The following is a 22,910-nucleotide window of genomic DNA, read 5'->3' on the forward strand; positions in this document are numbered from 1 at the left end:
TAACTCATTACTGATCACAAGTTCTCCTGCAGATTTCAAGTCCATGAAAGAGCCAATTCATCTCTCTCTCTCTCTCTCTCTCTCCTCTCTCCTCTCTCTCTCTCTCTCCCTCTCTCTCTCTCTCTGGCCTATATTAATTGCATTCCTGTTTGCAAATGCACTATGCACTCAACAACAATTTGTTGATACCACTGCAATAAACAGTTATGATGAATGTTCAAAGCTGCTACACAGGAGCTGCACAAATCATTGCCCTCTTGAAAACCCAGGTGCAGAAACCTATTAGGTTAATTAGATTAAAATGCTATTAGTATCTTGGCAAAGGCAGCACCAAAGAGGGAGTTGACTTTCTACCGGGGGTGAAGTGATTCTTCACAACAAATTGTTGGCCTTAGAACATTTGTCAAAAATATGGGAGAAGGAGAGTCCAGCTTAGCAACTGCACTTCATTCTAATTTAAACAATTAGGCAATACTGATGCTGTTCCATGTGAGTGGGCAATCAGTAGAAGAAAATGAGATAAATAGAAAACAGATTATTAAGGAGAAGAACAATTCTTATCACCCCGGGATTCATGCTGATACATAAATTTAAAGAGTATTAATAATCATAGTGTGTTATGTACAGTCATACCTCATGTTGCGTACGCTCCATGTTGTGTACGTTCGGGATGCACATTCCCGCACCCGGAAGTGTTTTTCAGAGTGCGGGGGAGCGTGCGCGACCGATGGATGCGCAGAACGCTTCTGCGCATTTCATGCATGCGCAGGAGCGCTCAAATCACGTGACTTCCGGGTTTTCAGGTTGGCTTTTTACGTGCATTCAAGTAGGCATGCACACATTACGCACGGTGACCCAGAACGGATCACGTGCGTAACCCAGGGTTCCACTGTATTCTTAATAATTTTTTTCTAACATATATTTCTTGCAGTAACTGAAAATTAAATCAAATTGATTTGAAATTCTATTTCCCCACTTATGGAATGCTGAAACGCAGTTTTTCAAAATACTGATTATGAATGTTGAGTTTGAGTTTAATACCTGGAGAAGGGGAGAGTATTGGATTTGGTCAGACAATGTGTACGTACCACTCTCTCAACAACTATTTTGTGATGTTCCATTTTTTTATTGCAAGTTTCAAACTGTTTTCAATGTTGCATTTTAAATGGTTGCAACTGGGAATGTAACTATCTATTTTTATTTAGGCCATTTCTACACCGCTTAATATAAGTATACTGGTTAGTCATGTCCACAGAATGGAAGATGGCAGGCAGTATACAGGAAACTCAAGGGAAATACAGAAAACTAAAATAAATGTTACCAAAAATGAAAACTATGCAAAATGAAACTATTAATGCTCATTACTAATAAATAAAGTGTTACCTAGTAGGATGGCATGTGCTTTTTTTCAGATCGATATGCAGTCAGGGTTCCAATGCACAGCCCAGTTACCATTTTCTTGTTCTCTTCTGCCAGTGCTTTTGTATATTCCCCCCTCTGTGGTCCAGTGTTTGTACATGAAGCACTGAAATGGCTTGCCCTTAGGCTCATGAGAAGAGCCACCTTCCTTCTCCCAAGAGCATTCCCAGTTATATTTTTCAAAGGCCTCAGCAACCAGGCAGCTGCACCACAGCCAAGTGGTCACCTGCAGCTGGCAGGGGCTCAGCTTTTTAACATTTTAAAGAGAACTAGAAGGCAGCCCTCTGAGCTGTAGCTCTGTAGTGAAACATCTGCTTTGTTTGCAGAAGGTCCCAAATTTAATCCTGGGCCTCTCGTGAGTAGGGCAGGGAAAAAGCTCCTGTCTGAAACTCTGGACAGCCCCTGTTGGTCAGATGGACCATTGATCTGACACAGTAGATATTCCTGGGTTGTCTTCCCATCCCAGATCACTCCCTTTGCTGCCCAAGATGATGTTTTGGAAGCCTGGGGATATTCTGGAATGGGTCCTGATGAACAACAAGGATATAAGGAACTGTGATGGGGGGGGAGGAGTAGAATATTTCCTTTTTGGTTTCTCTCAGTTTCTCATTTCCCCAGTCTTCAGTCCAGTTTCCACTTCGGTTTGTGATTTTTTTTAGAAGAAAAGATCCTCATGGAACATGTTTCTCTTTCTATGTGCTTCCCAGAGCTCACTCTTTTTCTCATACCATCTCAGGACTATTTAATTGCTCATCTTCTAAAAACTGTGTATGCAATCAAATGCCAACAGTGGACAAACAGGCCAAACCCTGCGCCAAAGGATAAATGGACCTAAATCTGACATCAGGAATCACAAGACAGAGAAACCAGTAGGAGAACACTTCAATCTCCCAGGACATTCTATACAAGATCTCAAAGTAGCTGTCTTAATACAAAGGAATTTCAGAAATAGACTGGAAACTCAAAACCACAGTGAGACCTGGTCTGAACAAAGACATTGGATTTTTATCTCATTATACATGACAAAGCTATCTTTAGCCATCTCACCCCTTGCTTTTTCCTTTAGGAGTAATTGCAGTTGTTAACAGTCGTCAACAGGTTTTCCGCACCCATCAGCCTATCACCCATTCTCACCACCCTTCTGAGTAATACCCCTCCTCACTCTCTCACTATGTATAAAGGTCTGGTGACTTCTGTTTCAGTGTATCTGAAGAAGTGTGCATACACACGAAAGCTCATACCAAGAACAAACTTAGCTGGTCTCTAAGGTGCTACTGGAAGGATTTTTTAATTTTTTATTTTCTTTTTCTCTGTGCTATAAATTCTGTGTCCAAAAAAACTAGGACTTCCAATGGACTCTGAGCATCAGCAGGAGCTGCAAACTGCTGCAGATTTACACCTAGAAACCCTGGAGGATAGAAGGAAGAAGACCAGAAAGAAAGAAAAAAGCTCACTTCTGAGTCAGAAATCGTCCTTCCCTGTCCAGCTGCTGAAGAGGGGAGGGACAATGCTGAATCCTTCTTTCCCTCTTTAGCAATATTGGAGATTCATGGCCAGGCCCTTGCCCCAGATTAGGTTCAGTTCCTTAAAAGAAAAGGAAAGTTCTGCCCAAATTGATTCATGTACCTGAACTTTAGACAAAATTTCAAACCACCCAGATAATCGCTTGAAAGGTCCATAGGAAAAGGATTTTCACAGAGCCAAAGCAGCCAGCAGGTGTCAGTGCAGCCCCAGAAAGGATTTTCATCTTTACCCGTGAAGCAGTAAAGCAGAAACAGAGACAGCTGCGCTGTTCTCCGAAGTGATGCAAAGCAAAATAAAACTGCAGGCGAGCAAGCCCTGCGATTCCTGCGGTGCTGAGAGTTCGGCTGCTGAGATGCACAATTATGCGGTCTTGAAACAATTATGTGCTCATTATTCTGGGTCACAGAAGCCAGTGAATAAAACTAAAACTAAAACCCTGTAATTACAGCAATATTTTTTTATATTTTTTTAAAAAACCCAGCTAAAGCTCATTTCTTTTATCTAAGTATGAAACTGTGACTTCTGAGTGTGTGAGTTCTTCCAAAAGACTTGAAGACTTGCTAGAGAGGGCGGACTTTTCCTGTTGCAATGTTATGACACAGGAATTCACCTGTACACAACTCCCTGGTCTAAAGATGGAAGCTGTGGGAGACAGAGATCCATGATTGGCTCAGAAAAAAAGATGAAAGGCAGGTACTGTCAAACATGTCCAACCTGGCCATTGCGACACATGCCTTAGGCCACATTCAACACCATCTGTTAGTACCACGACACCACTCTAAACTGTCATGGCTTCCCTCAACGAATTCTGGGAGCTGTAGTTTGTTAAGGGCACTGAGGGTTGTTGGGAGACTTCCCAATTCCACTCGCATATCCATCATTCCCAGAGTAATATATCAAACAGTGCCTCTTCAGAGGGAACTCTGGGGACTGAATCTCTGTGATGGGCTATGGATATTGGACAAAATGGACCTTGGGCCTGGCCAAGCAGAGTTCTTCCCATATTCACATGAGCCGATCTAAGCTGAAGGGCCCTAAAGTCTGTTGCTTGCCTTGATGATGTGTTGAGGAGAACTGTAGAGGTTTGGAGCTTTTAGAGTTAACAAGCTCAACCAGATTGTCCCACCCACAGGAGGAAGAGCGTCACCGGATGCTCTGTGTACTGTTGTACTGTGTAATGTGATACTTTCTGTTTCTGTTGTCCGGAGAACAGGGAGAAGGGAGAAGCCACCAACATGGCTTGCGACTCTCCCGGAATGTAATGATTTATGCCTTGTAAAATAAAGCTTCTAGATTAGAAAGAAGCCGGACTCTGTTGTCTGTAATATGCTGGCATACACAACCCCGCTGCGTGAGAGAAGATAAGAGAAGATAACTCTGCTGAATAGCACAGGAGACGGCAGCAAGGAGAACGTACAGGAGAGGTACGTGCGCTGAAGGAAGCGTGCCGGGCTCCAAGGTGTACTAAGGTTGGTTTGAAGTGTTTCCAACAATCAAAAACACTTCAGGTTATGGATCCAAGCTTTTCCCGATTCTGGACTGATTCTGGAGCAGTTCCAAGGATCCAGAATGTGTGTGCTAAGCTGAGAAGTGCCTCCCTGGCTTGGACTGTGATGGAGCATCCAGGGAAGTTTGCTTTGCCAGCAGGAGCATTCAGCAGTCTGCTGAATGGCTCAGAAGCCTAAAACCTGCTGCCAGAGGTTGGAAGGCAGCAGGGAAGTCCAGATTGAGGTGTGCCCAAGCAGTGTACCCTCTCTGGTGAAACCCCCATCTGTGGAGCCGGGTAAGAAGCTACAGATTCGTAAGTACGCTACCCCTGGGCAAGATGGAGGGAGCCATAGCATTCCCAGCAAGGAGGAGGGAAGCTTTTGTTTGCAAGCACCTCCAGCCTCACAGCTTCAATGCAGAGGGCTGTTCCCTGAGAGCGTTGATGTTCTGGCCAACGCCTGTGAGGAGGAAGGTCTGGCCAGTGCTTGTGAAGCCTGGAAGAAGACCCTAGCCCAGTTTCACGGGGCGGAGGGACTGGCTGAAGTGGCTTTGGAAAGCTCGCCCCCAGCTCGGCTTATGGCTGTTGAGAAGCAACAGTGCCATGGAAAGCAGGAGGGGGGCCAGATCGCCGTGGGCTTTGCTCCCAGAAGAGGGGGGGCTGTTTCCAAGTCTGAAGCCAGTGTAAAAAGTTTTGACTGTGGACCTGTGTTTTGGCACGTAGCCTGCACCTGGTTTTTTGTTGACGTGCATGGCTGAAGATAAGGCCAAGGACATGATGTGTGGTACTGGCCATGAGAATTGCAACAGCTCTACCACAGCCCAGGCGGAAGAGGATGCCTACTGTTGTGATGCAGTCACCGAGGCAACGCTGAGAGAGGCCAACCCTGGTGGGCTGCGAGTGATGAGTGCCTGTGCAGCGTCTCTTTGCATCGTCATCGTTCCTCCTGGTGGACTTGTGAGGAACTGCGAGTCTCCTTCTACAGAGCAGTTCAACGTATTGGCTGCTGCAGTCGAGAGACAGTTTGTGACTGTTGGAAGCAAGAAAAGGCTTGACTTTTTGCTAACAGTCAAGGGACAGATCCAAGGGACAGAACTGGCGTTTTCTTTGGTTGCTGACGTGGCTGTGTATCTGTTTATGTCAAACCTTCTGTCCAATGTTTTTGCTGTTTGTGTTGTGATAATCACCTGTTCTGCTTGCAGGGGCCAGAAGATGCTGCTACGCATGGAATGCAGCCAGGATGGGCTGTTTGCTGTCGAGGGGCCTCAAGCAAGAACAGCGGAAGGTGGCACTGATGCAGTGTTTGCTCAATGCGCCAATGTGCCCGTGCACCACTTATGTTTGTGTCAGTGGTACCAAAGGCTGGCAAGTCGCCACTGGGACAGTGTGCTGGAGCAGCCTGAGTTCTCTGAAGGGTGCAAGTTAAGGGCATGTAACAGCTTTCTTGATTGCAGGGTTTGCAAGGTCGAGGAGTCGACATCCTGCTACCCCGCGTCTGAAAGGGAAACCACGCGTCCCTTTTCCCTGGTTCATGTGGCTGTTTCTGAAGGGAAGCCAGAAGCTAACCTGGGGGGGAGCGTGTTGTTCTGAGTGTTTGGCTGATGCTTTCTCTCACCACATGTGGTCTGCGTTGCTCAAGGAGGCAACTGAGGCAGCACCACTGGTTGCAGTGGAACAGCAGGTTTCTACTGGAGTAGGCTGTTCCCAGGTCCTCAGTGAGAGGGGGAGTAAGCACAGTGTGACTAACCTGCTTTCTTCACAGGTATGTGGTCTTGCAGAGAGGCAGCAAAGGATGCTGCATGCTGCCACTGAAGACATGCTCTTGGATGCAGAGCTTCCACAAGGGTTCCAGGTGGAACTGGGTGATACCAAGGTTCTGAAAGTGTCTTTCTGTGGGTGCGAACCCAGCTTGCATAGCTGGAGGTTAGTTAACACAGATAGTGACCAGACCCAGGTTCTAGTCAGCAGGAGTGCTGAATTTTGTGAGCAGAATGGATTGGAACACATCCCTAGAAGCCCTGATGTTCTGGATGGTCCTGTCAGTGCTGGACAGGCCAATGCGCCACCTGCTGGTGGCAGTGGTCCAGGTGGATCAGCCCCAAGAGGGGGTATTGCTGTGGCTTTGGCACCTGCTGGTGGCTTGGGCCGAGTTCCCAGTCATCACCAGGGTGCAGCACAGCTAGGGGTGACTCCAAGGCAGCAGCCTGGGAGTGCACCCACAACTCCTATGTCACGGACTAGGAGTCAGGCCACGCATGGCGACTCTTTGTGTGGCAACTCTTCTCCAGGAGAGCCTGACGCAGGTCTCGTCCTGGTGCAAGAGGGGGGTTCTTTGGGAATGAAGCAGGAGCCCAAAGGCGCGCCAATGTCATCCTTAGGTGGTTCAGTTAGGATGCACAGGCGCAGCAAGTCTGTAGGTGAGATGCCTGACGTCAAGGACGTGCAGGTGGAATCCAGTGCAACTGGAGCAGAGGGAGAATCTGAAGTGGTATCACAGCAGTATGCACGATCCACTGAAGGGATTCTGCCCGAAAGGTTCACGGCCACTAGCGTGAGTGCTTGTTTGGTTCAGGGTGAACCGGAAAGCCTTGTGAAGGTTCAATGGGTATCTCAAGGTGAGGCCCAGAAATGGCAGGATGCCATGGTAGAGCAGGTAAGCTCAATGAGGTCTTTGGGTTTGTGCACAACCACGACGCTGTCAGAAGGTCGTTGGGTGTGCAGACTCAAGACGGCAGCAACTGGCGAGTTGCAGTGCGAGGCTAGGTCAGTAGTCAGAGGTTTCACTCAGGAGGAGGGGGTCCATTGTTCCGAGGTACTGGACACGCCCTCTCTCAGAAGCGAAACCACGCGCATGCTGTTAGCGGTCGCGACTCAAAGCAGTTTTGAGGCGAGCCACTTTGGTTTGGGTGCCTGTTTGGATTCCGACCTGGATGAGGAGAGGTACGAGGTACCTCCGCCAGGGTTCGAGGACAACGGGCCAAATCAGGTGTGGAGTTTGCACGAGGCAATCACTGGCTTGAAGGAGTCAGCCAGAGATTGGTCCTCAGGCGTGCAAGAAGCTTTGAGAAAGCTAGGTGTCAGCCAGAGTTGTGCTGATAGCTGCCTGTTTCTGGCAGGAGTAAGCCCAGAACAGGGTCTAGTTCTGCAGTCCAGTGCGGACATGCTTTACCTGGTGGAGACCAGGGGACAGGTGCAATGGTTCGCAGAGGAGCTTGGTCAGTATTTCCAGCTCAGGAACCTAAGCCCTGTTGGTGTTTACCTAGGTGTGCAGGTAGACAGAGCTGAAGACGGTAGTGTCTTGCTCAATCAGACTGGCAAGGTAGTGCAGTTGTTGAGGAAGTGCAGAGTGTCTGAATGTGCTAGTGTCAGAACACCCATGGAGACGTGTCTAGGTGAGGACAGTCAGACCGGGGAACGCTCTGAGTTCGAGAGCCCCGAGGTGTTTAGGTCAGCTCCTGGGAGGCTGTTGTTTCCTCCATGGTTGAGCAAACCTGACATAGCAGTTGCTGTGGATCTGTTCAGCAAGGAGGCTGCAAATCCCAGCGTGCATGCCTGGAATGGCATGGAGAGAGTGCTCCAGAGTTTGCAGGAGACTAAGGAGTTTTGCCCGGAGTTGTCAGCTACCGGTGAGCCCCAGCTCACGCGCTGGTGCGACGGCGGTTGGGCAAATTCCGAGGACAGGAAATCTGTGTCTGAAATGGAGGTACAGTGTGGAGGAGCTCTAGGCGGGCTGAAGTCCCGGTGCCAGAGCCTCATTGCTCGTTCTCGTGCAGAAGCCAGGTACAGTGCGTTGTCAGTGCTTTGCAGGGAACTGGAGTTCTATAGGTGTTTGGTCCAAGAGATCTGCGTTCAGAGTTGCCTGCCCATGATGGTTTGGGAGGACAACCAACTCTGTTTGTTGGTGGCAGAGTCTGGACAAGTCAAGGCCAGACCCAAACACCTAGACGTTCTCTTTCGAGACGTGTGCGTTCAGACCGGCTTGGAGAAGCTGAAGTACTGTCCTGGTCAGGTGAACCAGAGGGTTGGGTTCACGAAGCCCCTGAGCTTCCAATGTCATGGGGAGTTCTGTGAGGGTTTGTGTGAGGTAAGCTGCAAGCTTACAACGCCCCTGTGTGCGGGACAAGAGGGGGTGTAGAGGTTTGGAGCTTTTAGAGTTAACAAGCTCAACCAGATTGTCCCACCCACAGGAGGAAGAGCGTCACCGGATGCTCTGTGTACTGTTGTACTGTGTAATGTGATACTTTCTGTTTCTGTTGTCCGGAGAACAGGGAGAAGGGAGAAGCCACCAACATGGCTTGCGACTCTCCCGGAATGTAATGATTTATGCCTTGTAAAATAAAGCTTCTAGATTAGAAAGAAGCCGGACTCTGTTGTCTGTAATATGCTGGCATACACAACCCCGCTGCGTGAGAGAAGATAAGAGAAGATAACTCTGCTGAATAGCACAGGAGACGGCAGCAAGGAGAACGTACAGGAGAGGTACGTGCGCTGAAGGAAGCGTGCCGGGCTCCAAGGTGTACTAAGGTTGGTTTGAAGTGTTTCCAACAATCAAAAACACTTCAAGAACGAATGCCTCAAAAAGCCCTCCAAATTTGGGCAGGTCCCTGAAATATAATGAAAGGAGACTGGTCCGAATTTAATCACGGGTTCAAAACGTATCTATGCATTATTTCCACATTTCTCCTCCAGTGAAAGCCTCCGCCTGGTTTAGAATACAACAGATTCATTAACTTAATATATGCTATCACAATATGCTCTCTCTCTGTGTCTCTCTCTCTCTCTTCATTGTATCTGAAAAGAGGATACAATGGAAGCAATAAAAGAAAATCCTCATTATATATCTCACTGCCCCATTTCTGAAGATGCTAGGCAAAAATGTATTGCAAAGACGAAATGACAACTTACTTGCCAATAGTAATAAGGGATAATGTAGCTAATTTTTCAACGGCAGCCCAAGATATTTTATGATGTGCACGTCGCAGACCGCAAATTGGATTTCTGATGTTTTACTATTGCTGTAGCTCCGTGATTTCTGACATGTTAATTCTTGCCATGCTTGAAATTGATGGCCCTAATTTGTATCTCGAACTTTGTTATGGCCTATGGCTAAAAAAGATTAAATGGAACAGAAGTGAAATACGTATGCCCCCACTGTTTTAATTTGCTGGATGAGGGGACAGGGGAGCAGCAGAAGGGGATATATATGGACACCCACACATTTGCCTCTAACAAGTCAATATTCAACAAATTCCGGGGATTCACTGTCATATATTCATGGGGAAACCTACGATAATCATTCATAAAGATGACACAGAGAGATGGGACCTGTCTTCCCATCTTCTCAAACAATCATGTTATTGCTGCTGTCATTTTAAGCCAGGGTTAGCCAAGGTGGTTCTCCTCCAGATGTTGTTGGCCAATGGTCGGGGATCCATCAACATCTGGAGGGCACCAGGTTGTCCACTCCTAGTGTAAACAGTGATGGCAGAGAAGCAAAGCGTTTCCTTTTCAAACATCAGCCATCACAACTTCCTGGGTCCCCTTTGCCGCCAGGCTGATGGTAGTAGCTACCAAAATGCCAAAGGTGGAAGAAGATTTCAGAGGGCAGTGCTACTTTCAGAACAATTTCCAAGGTGAGAACCTTCCCAGTTGTTATGCTACAAGTGCGCCAAGTGATGAACAGATCTTTGCTGGCATCTGTCTGTCTCGGGAGACAATAGAGGAATGCACCTTTCGGGAGTGAAGTCAAACTCTTGGAAGGTTGCAATGCCTACTGTGGCTGTAGAGACCGATATGGGAGAGACGTGTTTTGTTGCAGCTGGGGAAGATGATGGCATCTGGTTGTGCTTCTGAATATGCACCATGGTACATTGCTTATTTCTGTGCTCTTCCCCACAGCCCTTCCTTCTTGTGGGAATGCTTGGCAATGTGGATGAGCATATATTGTCTAATATATCCTATCCCAGCTTGTGTTAACAAGCTCCAAACTTAGCAGAGTTGCATTCCCTTTCTAAAGCACAGCAGGAATGGTTGCACAGGCTTGCTAAAGCCTCAGAATAACATATATATTCCTGGTATATTCCCCTTCTTCCCTCTTAAAAGTAAAGACACAATACAGTGCTCTTTAGAAGTATAAAAAGAGTATACTCACAGTTGCAGTATAGTCTCAGAAGGCAGGCTAGCTTAGATAAATGTATTTACATGTGTGAAGCTAGCTCCATAAGGAAACAGGCTTCACCTGGCCTTCTCTCGGCTGCAAGCCAAGAGAGCATCCTGTCCTAAGACGTTGCTCATTGAATAGACGAATCCAGAGAGAGAGAGAGAGATGGCATCTGGTCTCAAGAGTTTTGTATACAGGTGAGATCACACCCACCTCTAGTTACACAGGAAGTTATCTCACTCCAGAAGAAGAAGAAGAAGAAGAAGAAGAAGAAGAAGAAGAAGAGAGGAAGAGTTTGGATTTGATATCCCGCTTTATCACTACCCGAAGGAGTCTCAAAGCGGCTAACATTCTCCTTTCCCTTCCTCCCCCACAACAAACACTCTGTGAGGTGAGTGGGGCTGAGAGACTTCAGAGAAGTGTGACTAGCCCAAGGTCACCCAGCAGCTGCATGTGGAGGAGCGGAGACGCAAACCCGGTTCACCAGATTACGAGTCTACTGCTCTTAACCACTACACCACACTGGTAAAAAGGAAGCTTTGGTTGGAGGACTGAGATACCCTTCATGTCCCCTCTAGCAATGGTTTTAACTGCTCTGTGTTTACATCCCACACTTCTCTGGTCACTGCTGTGGCTCCACGGCTTGACTGCCTTTCTCCAAGCACTGTGGTCATGGGGGGGGGGGTTGATGTTCCCAGCCTTCATGTCACATTTGAGGACATCTTTGTAACACAGAGTTGGTCTTACTGACATATTTCTAATCCACATCACTTTTGCATGTGCTTATTCATAAATCTATCCCAATGCAAATTCACATGCCTCTGTAAATATATACATGGAAATATTTATTTATTCTGAATTATGGTGCTGGAGGAGACTCTTGAGAGTCCCATGGACTGCAAGAATATCAAACCTATCCATTCTGAAGGAAATCAGCCCTGAGTGCTCACTGGAAGGACAGATCCTGAAGCTGAGGCTCCAGTACTTTGGCCATCTCATGAGAAGAGAAGACTCCGTGGAAAAGACCCTGATGTTGAGAAAGAATGAGGTTACTAGAAGGGGACGACAGAGGACGAGATGGTTGGACAGTGTTCCCGAAGCTACTATCATGAGTTTGACCAAACTGCAGGAGGCAGTGGAAGACAGGAGTGCCTGGCGTTCTCTGGTCCATGGAGTCACAAAGAGTCGGACACGACTGAATGACAAAACAACAACAACTATTCATTTAAATATGTACTTCAATGCACAGTGTTAAATGTACTGTCTCTTAAAATATACCTTTCAATTTTTTTTTTCTCCAAAGATACAATTTTAGATACATTTCTTATTTTTTTTTAAAAAAGTGAGTCAAGAACTATGTTTCAAATTTTGGTGCAAATTCTGATGGATGCATTCCGATTTATTTTCAAAGGTTGAAATGTGCTGAGCATTCTCATACTGTCGTCAGGCTAAGAAGAACCATGGATGGTGCAGCTCCTTTTGGGTCTAGGTTCTGGAAGAAGCCCTATAATCCAGAACCTTCTTCCCCACAGTTGTCAGAGCTGACAAACAGCAGCAATCCAAGAGAAGGGGTGATATTGGTAGGAAGAAGCTATCTGTCCTCTGTACTTGGAAGGAAACAAACAGCAGAAGTCCAAAGCTTGAGAAACATCTTTTGCTGCATCAGGTAGGTAGGATTTTGGTGGGGTGGTTTATTTTTCAGCAACCTTAGCTGCTACTTCAAAGAAACTTCAAAGGGATTTCAAGGGAAGAACAGAGTGTTCTGTCAACACCAGCAACTTTTCTTGGGGTCTTTTGTGTATCTCTAGAATGTGGAAGAATGCCTTTTTTCAAAGGAATAAATAAATAAAAACACCCACACCTGATGTCAGAACAAAAGAACGGGTCGATAGCATTAGGTGGCAATTCAGCCAGAAAGAGGGTGAGAACAAGCTTGTAATGCAGCTACAGCTGAATGCTCCACAGATCCAAAAAACCCCTTTTTTCATTTTGAAGAGGCGCTCAGTTCTTTTTCTAAGCAAAAAGAAAACAGTAGCTATGCTTGGCACAAGCACACATGTGTGCTGATGCCAAACCTGTCAGACAGATGTTGGCAAGATGTGGCCAGCAGGTGCATATCTCCTGAAATGCTCCCTTGGGTGTTGGAGAGCTGTCCCAGGAACTTTCTAGACACAAAAGGACTAAAACGGCACATCTGGATGCTCGTAAATCAGATCAATTGTTGCCTTCACCCTCTTTGGCGCCCATTTGATGATATTTTGTACAGATGCAGCAGACAAAGCCTCATACTTAGTCTTTGCCAGTTTTTGATGTAATCTGATTAATAGCCCAGGTTTTGAAATACTGTGTGCGTTTAAACTATCGGGAGAATGAATGGAACTCTGCCCATGCACAGAACTTTCAAAGCTGCCAGCTGATCCCAATAGGTGCCTAAGAAACCCTGGTACTGCCACCCAGGCTTCCTCTAAACATGCCAGTTGACACCTAGCTCCACAGTAGGCAGGCCTCAAGGGTTCGATCCCAGTTAATTGCAATATGAAAGGACCCATTTAGGGATGGGGGAGAAATTCCATTTTGTTTCCTTTGAAAAGGAAGTTACCCAGTAAGCAAAACGCAAGCTTGAATGCCAGCTATCAGTCAAAATTCATGCTTCTCTGAATTTTGTGACACAGTTCTCCAACCACACACACACACACACACAGAGAGAGAGAGAGAGAGAGAGAGAGAGAGAGAGAAGGACAAAAGTATACAGTATATACAGTGGTGCCCCGCTAGACGAATGCCTCGCTAGACGAAAAACTCACTAGACGAACGGCATTCGTCTAGCGGAAGCTGCCCCGCAAGACGAAAAAGTCAAAAACCCGTAGAACGAATTATTTTCGTCTAGCGGGGCACCACTGTATTAAGGGAAAGTGGGCATAACAATGCCTATTCATGAAAATGACAAATAACAACAATGCATTGTGTTAGGGGAAATCGCTTGCAAAGATGTGTGGATTAGGTAAAACTGCATATACGCATGGGAGAAATCTAACATAAAATCATATTTCTCGTCTCAGGAATTACTGTCAAAATTCTGGTGCTCGTAAGATTGCGGAGAGAAAATGAGACTAGAAGTACCATGGATGCTCCTTGGAGAAAGGGAACAACAACAACAACAACAACAACAACAACAACAACAACAACAACAACAATTGCATAGATAACATTAGAGTTTACCCAGCTTTGAGTATGACCATACCTTTTCTCCTTTCTCTGCCCAGCCAGCTCCTCCTCCACCACCCTAAAAGGAGAGAATAAATCCACAGTTAACACAATAACTATAGCACAAGAATTCTCACAATTCTCACAGTGAGCTATCACTACCAATGGATGTTCTAAGACATTCTGAGAGCAGCTAAGGGAAAACCAATGATAATGTCAGTGGATCTCAAACACGAGTAGCCCAATGGAAAAGGAAGGCACAGAAGAGGCAGTCCTTGATGGAACATGACGGGACTCAGTAGCTGGGTGACCCTAGAAATCACTGCATGGGATTTCTTTCACTGGAGATATAAATTAATAATCCAGTAGATGGGATCCGAAAGCAAAGTTACTGCTGCAAGGCAGTGGTTGAACAATTATTTCAAGTGTATGCAATCATTTTCAAACCTTGTGTACTTTGTTTCCCTTTTTTATTGTTGGCTAGCTCTTCAGAGTCCTGAATCTATAATTCACAGATAAAACTTTGAGTCCTGAATCCAGAATCTAGCTAAAAATAAGTCAACCAGGTGCTATTTGTGACCCCTAGTTTAGTATTACATGCCTATTGTTATTAGCACATGGTAATGTTAGAACGCGGGTGGTGCTGTGGGTTAAACCACAGAGCCTAGGGCTTGCTGATCAGAAGGTCGGCGGTTCAAATCCCCACGACGGGGTGAGCTCCCGTTGCTCGGTCCTGGCTCCTGCCCACCTAGTACTTCGAAAACACAAAGTGCAAGTAGATAAATAGGTACCACTCCGGCGGGAAGGTAAACGGTGTTTTCGTGCGCTGCTCTGGTTCGCCAGAAGCGGCTTAGTCATGCTGGCCACATGACCCGGAAGCTGTATGCCGGCTCCCTTTGCCAATAAAGCGAGATGAGCGCCACAACCCCAGAGTCGGACACGACTGGACCTAATGGTCAGGGGTCCCTTTGTTGTTGTTGTTGTTGTTGTTCAGTCGTTCAGTCATGTCCGACTCTTCGTGACCCCATGGACCAGAGTACGCCAGGCACGCCTATCCTTCACTGTCTCTCGCAGTTTGGCCAAACTCATGTTAGTAGCTTCAAGAACACTGTCCAACCATCTCATCCTCTGTCGTCCCCTTCTCCTTGTGCCCTCCATCTTTCCCAACATCAGGGTCTTTTCTAGGGAGTCTTCTCTTCTCATGAGGTGGCCAAAGTACTGGAGCCTCAACTTCAGGATCTGTCCTTCTAGTGAGTACTCAGGGCTGATTTCTTTGAGAATGGATAGGTTTGATCTTCTTGCAGTCCACGGGACTCTCAAGAGTCTCCTCCAGCACCATAATTCAAAAGCATCAATTCTACGGCGATCAGCCTTCTTTATGGTCCAGCTCTCACTTCCGTACATTACTACTGGGAAAACCATAGCTTTAACTATACGGACTTTTGTCGGCAAGGTGATGTCTTTGCTTTTTAAGATGCTGTCTAGGTTTGTCATTGCTTTTCTCCCAAGAAGCAGGCGTCTTCTGATTTCGTGACTGCTGTCACCATCTGCAGTGATAATGGAACCCAAGAAAGTGAAATCTCTCACTGCCTCCATTTCTTCCCCTTCTATTTGCCAGGAGGTGATGGGACCAGTGGCCATGATCTTAGTTTTTTTGATGTTGAGCTTCAGACCATATTTTGCGCTCTCTTCTTTCACCCTCATTAAAAGGTTCTTCAATTCCTCCTCACTTTCTGCCATCAAGGTAGTATCATCAGCATATCTGAGGTTGTTGATATTTTTTCCGGCAATCTTAATTCCAGTTGGGGATTCATCCAGTCCAGCCTTTCGCATGATGTATTCTGCATATAAGTTAAATAAGCAGGGAGACAATATACAGCCTTGTCGTACTCCTTTCCCAATTTTGAACCAATCAGTTGTTCCATATCCAGTTCTAACTGTAGCTTCTTGTCCCACATAGAGATTTCTCAGGAGGCAAATGAGGTGATCCGGCACTCCCATTTCTTTAAGAACTTGCCATAGTTTGCTGTGGTCGACACAGTCAAATGCTTTTGCATAATCAATGAAGCAGAAGTAGATGTTTTTCTGGAACTCTCTGGCTTTCTCCATAATCCAGCGCATGTTTGCAATTTGGTCTCTGGTTCCTCTGCCCCTTCGAAATCCAGCTTGCACTTCTGGGAGTTCTCGGTCCACATACTGCTTAAGCCTGCCTTGTAGAATTTTAAGCATAACCTTGCTAGCGTGTGAAATGAGTGCAATTGTGCGGTAGTTGGAGCATTCTTTGGCACTGCCCTTCTTTGGGATTGGGATGTAGACTGATCTTCTCCAATCCTCTGGCCACTGCTGAGTTTTCCAAACTTGCTGGCATATTGAGTGCAGCACCTTAACAGCATCCTCTTTTAAAATTTTAAATAGTTCAGCTGGAATATCATCACTTCCACTGGCCTTGTTGTTAGCAAGGCTTTCTAAGGCCCATTTGACTTCACTCTCCAGGATGTCTGGCTCAAGGTCAGCAACCACATTTCCGGGGGTGTATGAGACCTCCATATCTTTCTGGTATAATTCCTCTGTGTATTCTTGCCACCTCTTCTTGATGTCTTCTGCTTCTGTTAGGTCCTTTCCACTTTTGTCCTTAATTGTGGTAATCTTTGTACGAAATGTTCCTTTCATATCTCCAATTTTCTTGAATAAATCTCTGGTTTTTCCCATTCTGTTATTTTCCTCTATTTCTTTGCATTGCTCGTTTAGAAAGGCCCTCTTGTCTCTCCTTGCTATTCTTTGGAAATCTGCATTCAATTTCCTGTATCTTTCACGATCTCCTTCGCATTTTGCTTGTCTTCTCTCCCCCGCTATTTGTAAGGCCTCATTGGTCAGCCACTTTGCTTTCTTGCATTTCTTTTTCATTGGGATAGTTTTCGTTGCTGTCTCCTGTATAATGTTACGAGCCTCCATCCACAGTTCTTCAGGTACTCTATCCACCAAATCTAAATCCTTGAACCTGTTCTTCACTTCAACTGTGTATTCATAAGGAATTTGATTTAGATTGAATCTTACTGGCCCAGTGGTTTTTCCTACTTTCTTCAGTTTAAGCTGGAATTTTGCTATAAGAAGCTGATGATCTGAGCCACAGTCAGCTCCAGGTCTTGTTTTTGCTGAGGGGTCCCTTTACCTTTACCTAATGTTAGAACAGGGAAGGAAACAACCCATAGTGTCTGAGCTCTGATAAATGTTCTTACTGGTTCTCCTCTTTCTCCCTTTGGGCCAGGAAGTCCAATTGGTCCAATTTCTCCCTTGACAAAAAAGGAAAAGAATAAGTGTTAGCTCAAGAGTACAAGATGCAATGATCCCCACCCCTGACTTTTATTAGACCGACTAGTAGGGATATATGAGAATTTCATCAGAATGGGGGAAAGGTCTCAGAAATTGTGTCAGGTTGTGTCTCCATCTGCAAACAGGAATGGAAATCGGACAGGTGAATATGGCCAGTCTGCAATTTGGTGCCATTATTTTTCTCAGTATATCATGTATACATTCATCCTCCCCACTGTGAGAACAGGATGGTGGACTAGATGGGCCTTTTGCCTCCTTTGGCTGGGCTTTTTTTCATCTTCTTATGTTCTTATGATGTCAGACAGAAGCTGCCTTAGAGCAGTATCAGTCTGTATATTCATCCAGTCCTGTCTACTCTGACTGGCAGCAGCTTTCTGGAGTCTCAGGCTGTGCTAACCTGCCACGGTCTTTTGTTCCAGGGGACAAGGTGTTTGTGAGGAACTATGCGGGAGAGATTGCCTGGATGCCGGCTGTGGTGGTTGGGGTTACAGGGCTGAAATCGTATCAGGTGGCTTTGGACTGCGGCTGGTTATGGCGCCGGAACATTGACCAGTTGTGCCACCGCGCTGGGAATTTGGATACTGGAACAGTGCCTCTCCCGGCCCCGGCAGAGTCTGGCCAGCCACCAAGTACCGCTGAGGAAGAACACCCAGCGCATAGACAACCTTCCCCAGCACCCTTGACGGAGCCTCCTGTACAACCACAGCCTGAAGCCGCCGTTACAGTAGCCGACGCAGAAGCCTCAGACTCGAACCATTCACCTGCGTCACCTGTGGCGGGTGGTTCCCCAGGCTCAGGTAGCCCGGCTGCCTCTCCAGTAATACCTCGTCGGTCTACTCGGACTCATAGTCATCCAGCCTATCTTAATGATTATGTTGCATAATGAACCAGTATATTGTACTTGTAAATAGTTAAAACACATGCTGTTGAAACTTGTGGAAACCATACGTTTAAGTGCCATTGTGAAACAAATAAGATTGTACGTGAAATTAGCAACCATACGCTTACGGTGCCTAGTTGTAACCTTTTATGAATTGGGGGCCTAAAAACCTCATCCTGGTGGGAAGGGGTGTTATGTATTAAGTTTAACTGCAGTACTCATTCTGGCCACTGTGGCTGCAGTTCTCACTCAGGTCCCCACCATGCAAATGAAGGATTGAGAGTGCCGTTCATGGATTGGGTAGCTAGAGGGAGTTTGTTACTGTTGCAAGTTACTGAGTACTATATAAGCCAGGAGGCTAAACTGTTGTTCAGTCCAGGACTCAGAGCTGAATTAAAGAGCTAGTTGTTTTAAGAGCTGTGTCTTCATCCATCTTTCCCACTACTCAACATCTACTATCCAATCTTTGAAACTGCAGATGTCAGGAAGAGAACGCGGATTTTATGCATGAAAAACATGTGCTCTAGCACTGAGCTACAGTTCCTCAACATGTTGTGTGCAATACTCAAAAGTGTGGGCATGCGTGCATAAAATTATTGGTTCCAAAGTGGGCCCTTTAACAAAGTAACAAAGAAAGTATGTGATGCAACAGGAAAATAAAGTGCATTTCTATGCTTCCTGTTCCATTTACAACCTGCAAAACTGGTTGCAAAAATGCCGATCACTCACAGCAAGTCTCTCTCTATATTTTTTCCAGGCTGCTCATAGAAAAGAAAAAGTAATGTCAGAAGGTCTTTTTTTCCAATTTTAAAAAGAAGGCTTTTTACATCAGTGTCAAGAGGAACCACTCAATGCCGCTAAACAGAGATGTAGGCGGATAATCCACTCTGTGTGCTAAGCAGGAATCAGCATTCATCTTTTGGACCATTTTAGAGGAGAGATGGGGCACCCTAAATATAATCAGCTTCTAAAAGGCTCACTTCCATCCCAGGCACCCCGATAAAGAATTCCATTTCACTTATATTAAACTGATGCATTAGCATTTCTAGAGGCCATCGTTGGGTCCATACACTTGGGGAAATGGCAGCCATTTAAAATACACCCTGTTCTATTGCTGCCAGCCCCCTGGTTTGGCTCTTACTGTAATTTTCTCATGTCATTGTCCAAAGGGACTCTCATCGGTTAAACTGTCACTGATTAAAATGGGAAGCTTCTATTTATAGAGCCAGAGAAATGCAAGGCCCAGTCCTGTGGCTGCTTTCAATGGAAATGGGGACAATGGAAACAAATCTAGACCGTTTTAAACCAATGGATAACCTTGCTTCCAAAGGGCATTCTCCCCTCTTCTTTTGCTAACCAGCAAAAAGATGATGCTTAACTATTTAGCTGGAGAAGCATTTCATGTTATAAGTAAAGCAAGCCTTCATTTTCTCTCTGTCATTCTGTGACATCCAGTGAGACGTATGGGGTGTTAGAGGAGGAGGTAGTATCTCTGGTGAGGGGCACACCATGCTCCTTCTGGGATATTTCATCCACCATTGGTCCCCACACTGTGCTCAGCTCTCTCTTCGACTGGCCAGCTAAACAAGGTGAGGGTTGCCAAAGAATCTCAAGTTCTTGGTGAAAACAAAATAAAAAATAAAAAAATTTCCTTCCAGTAGCACCTTAGAGACCAACTAAGTTTGTTCTTGGTATGAGCTTTCGCCGATCGCGCAAGGCTGATCGCCGAAGAATTGATGCTTTTGAATTATGGTGCTGGAGGAGACTCTTGAGAGTCCCATGAACTGCAAGAAGATCAAACCTATCCCTTCTTAAAGAAATCAGTCCTGAGTGCTCACTAGAAGGACAGATCCTGAAGTTGAGGCTCCAGTACTTTGGCCACCTCATGAGAAGAGAAGACTCCCTGGAAAAGACCCTGAAGTTGGGAAAGATGGAGGGCACAAGGAGAAGGGGATGGCAGAGGATGAGATGGTTGGACAGTGTTCTCGAAGCTACTAACATGAGTTTGGCCAAACTGCGAGAGGCAGTGAAGGATAGGCGTGCTCTGGTCCATGGGTCACGAAGAGTTGGACACGACTGAACAACTGAACAACAACAACATGAGCTTCCGTGTGCACGCACACTTCTTCAGAGTTAGGGACTTCCACTGCATGCAAATACAGGTTCTGGCGGACTGAGCGGATGGCACCAATACTTAGTCCAACGGCCAAGAAATCTGTTTCTGCACATGCTAGAGAAGGAAGTGGAGGGCAGATGGGGCTTGACAACCTGGGAAGGTAGCCCATCTAGGAGAAGGAAAACTTTGATCCTAAACCTCCACTGCATTGCAGTATATCTCCAGGAGAAGAGAAGGCTAAAAGGTAAACCCTACCCAAATCCGGAGTGGAGTCTGTAATAAGAATTTTAAGGTCTTATATATATATATGTAATAATTGTTCATAAGTGTACCAAGCAAACATGTACATGAATGTATGGGCCACATGTCTGAAGCAGCACCATTTTGAATCCCAGCTGACCAAGTATTCTTCTGCAATAGGAAAAGCTTCCCAATTCTCTTTGGGACTTACACCTCCCTGTAAATATAGTCTGGCAAGTATCATAGAATCATAGAATCATAGAGTTGGAAGAGACCACAAGGGCCATCTAGTCCAACCCCCTGCCAAGCAGGAAACACCATCAAAGCATTCCTGACAGATGGCTGTCAAGCCTCCGCTTAAAGACCTCCAAAGAAGGAGACTCCACCACACTCCTTGGCAGCAAATTCCACTGTCAAACAGCTCTTACTGTCAGGACGTTCTTCCTAATGTTTAGGTGGAATCTTCTTTCTTGTAGTTTGAATCCATTGCCCCGTGTCTTCTCCCTCCTCTATATGACATCCTTTGATATATTTGAACATGGCTATCATATCACCCCTTAACCTTCTCTTCTCCAAGCTAAACATACCCAGCTCCCTAAGCCGTTCCTCATAAGGCATCGTTTCCAGGCCTTTGACCATTTTGGTTGCCCTCCTCTGGACACGTTCCAGCTTGTCAGTATCCTTCTGGAACTGTGGTGCCCAGAACTGGACACAGTATTCCAGGTGAGAATATCTGTTAAGCTGAGCACACTATCAATATGCGTAAGAGATTCAGGAACTATTTACCACCTCAAAGGAATGCCCAGACTACCAGGAAAGGCAATCAGAGAAGGCATTATCATATAACCTGCCAGGCAGGAGATAAACAACCACACTCAGAATTCTGTTGGGGACTGCCTTTTTGTGTGATGCATGTATGATGTTTCTGGGGGTGGTCTTGGACTCAAGGGTGGGAAACTTAAATGTCTATATAAGTGCAGACACACCTTTGTTCTGGGTCCTTCCCTGCTCGCCTGTGTGTGAGGGGAGTACACTGTTGCCACAGCTTTTAATAAACTTCAGGCTTAACTAGCCACCTTGCTTTTTGTTAGAACTCTGGTCTGGTCTCTGTCATTTCTGCGCAGGCAGGGGTTTCAAAATAACGTCCTGCCGAGGTTCAGGATTCCACCCGGAATCGGACCCTTTACTGGGATAATTCCCTTAAATTCTTACAACAAGTCCCTAAGAGGTTTGGATGGCGCCTTGTACATCTTCTTCCAGCAATTCCTACAGCCAAGCTGGTGCCAAACATATTGCTCAGCTTTCCTTTGGACTACATCAGTGAGGCCGAGAGAGCAGGGTCTTCTTGTCTGGGCAGCCCAGGACTTCCATACACACTGCCCAGGATTGCAGCTGTTTGATCTCACCACCGGGGGCACACTCCATTGTCTCTCAAGGCAATGGATGTCAAGAACAACATGCACGAAAGCTTCCAGGGCCTGGATATTATACATGCCAAAAAATTATCTTGAGTGTTTTGTTGTGGAATTCTGCTACTGAGGTTTGTTGTCTGCTGGAATCCAATTAACCAGGCAACGGGGAGCACAATATGCTTAAAATCCAATGGCCCATGGAACCCATCGTGCAGTGTGAGTGTGATGGAAGTGTGCATGCATGATAATTTCCAGGGCCATAGCATTTTATAAGCTAAGAGGAAACTGTTGTGAAAACAGGAACTCATGGCAGCAATACAGCTGCCTTCCCACAAAAAAATTGCAGCCCAATTAGAGCTCATATTCTGTTTTAGATTCAGAAGCTACTTAACTTGAATTGATAAAGTTTTTATAAACAAACAAACAAACAAAGTCTTGTTGGTCCCTCAGGCAAAACTAACCTTCTGGCCTCTAAGACCTTCAAACCCAGGTAGACCTCTTTCACCCTGAAATGAGAGAGAAATATTATTTATCAACATAATTTCTCATTGCTTCTATCACGTAAATATAGCCTTAATTGTGTGTGTTAGCAACCATGAAATACATAAGTACATTGCCTTAGATCAGGCGTTGTCAACCTGGTCCCTACCGCCCACTAGCGGGCATTTCAGGATTCTAGGTGGGCACTAGGGGGTTCTACGGCACAAGCTGAATCCTCCTTCCATCGAGCGCTGGTGGACGGTAAGGAAATTTTACCATCAAGAAAGACGCATTAGTGGGCATTAGGTATAAAAAGGTTGACAACCCCTTTATTATCTTAGATAATATACTAGCCCTCATCCTGAGATCCCCTGATATGACCACTTGGCTAGCCAACATGAGCACCATGAGAATAAATTAATATGGGATGACCAGGATGAGATTGCACAATAAAAAACTAATACTTCCTACTAATCCTTCCTTCCTTCCTTCCTTCCTTCCTGTTTGAATTATCAGAAAATTTGCTGTCCTTGTTATGCCCAACTTCCCTCCAGGAGAGATTATTTAGGGCAGTAGTCATAAGGCATAGACCTCACAAAACACAATGTTAATATACAACTGTCTCCAACGTATGGGAAGGTGGCCTTTGGTAGAAGAAT

The 22,910-nt window shown here is 45.8% G+C and overlaps 1 protein-coding gene across 1 annotated transcript in view; it reads right to left on the reverse strand.

The window, feature by feature from the left end:
- Positions 1–22,910, reverse strand: part of COL22A1 (collagen type XXII alpha 1 chain) — a 197,227-nt gene that overhangs the window by 103,796 nt on the left and 70,521 nt on the right. The window contains exons 10-12 of the mRNA XM_033156119.1: positions 22,233–22,277; positions 17,030–17,083; positions 13,831–13,872 (exon numbers count right to left, since the gene is read on the reverse strand). Coding sequence (XP_033012010.1) covers positions 13,831–13,872; positions 17,030–17,083; positions 22,233–22,277 — 141 coding nt within the window. The remainder of the gene's footprint in view (positions 1–13,830; positions 13,873–17,029; positions 17,084–22,232; positions 22,278–22,910) is intronic.

This window comes from Lacerta agilis, chromosome 7, assembly GCF_009819535.1.
Source record: "Lacerta agilis isolate rLacAgi1 chromosome 7, rLacAgi1.pri, whole genome shotgun sequence".
Taxonomy (NCBI): domain Eukaryota; kingdom Metazoa; phylum Chordata; class Lepidosauria; order Squamata; family Lacertidae; genus Lacerta; species Lacerta agilis.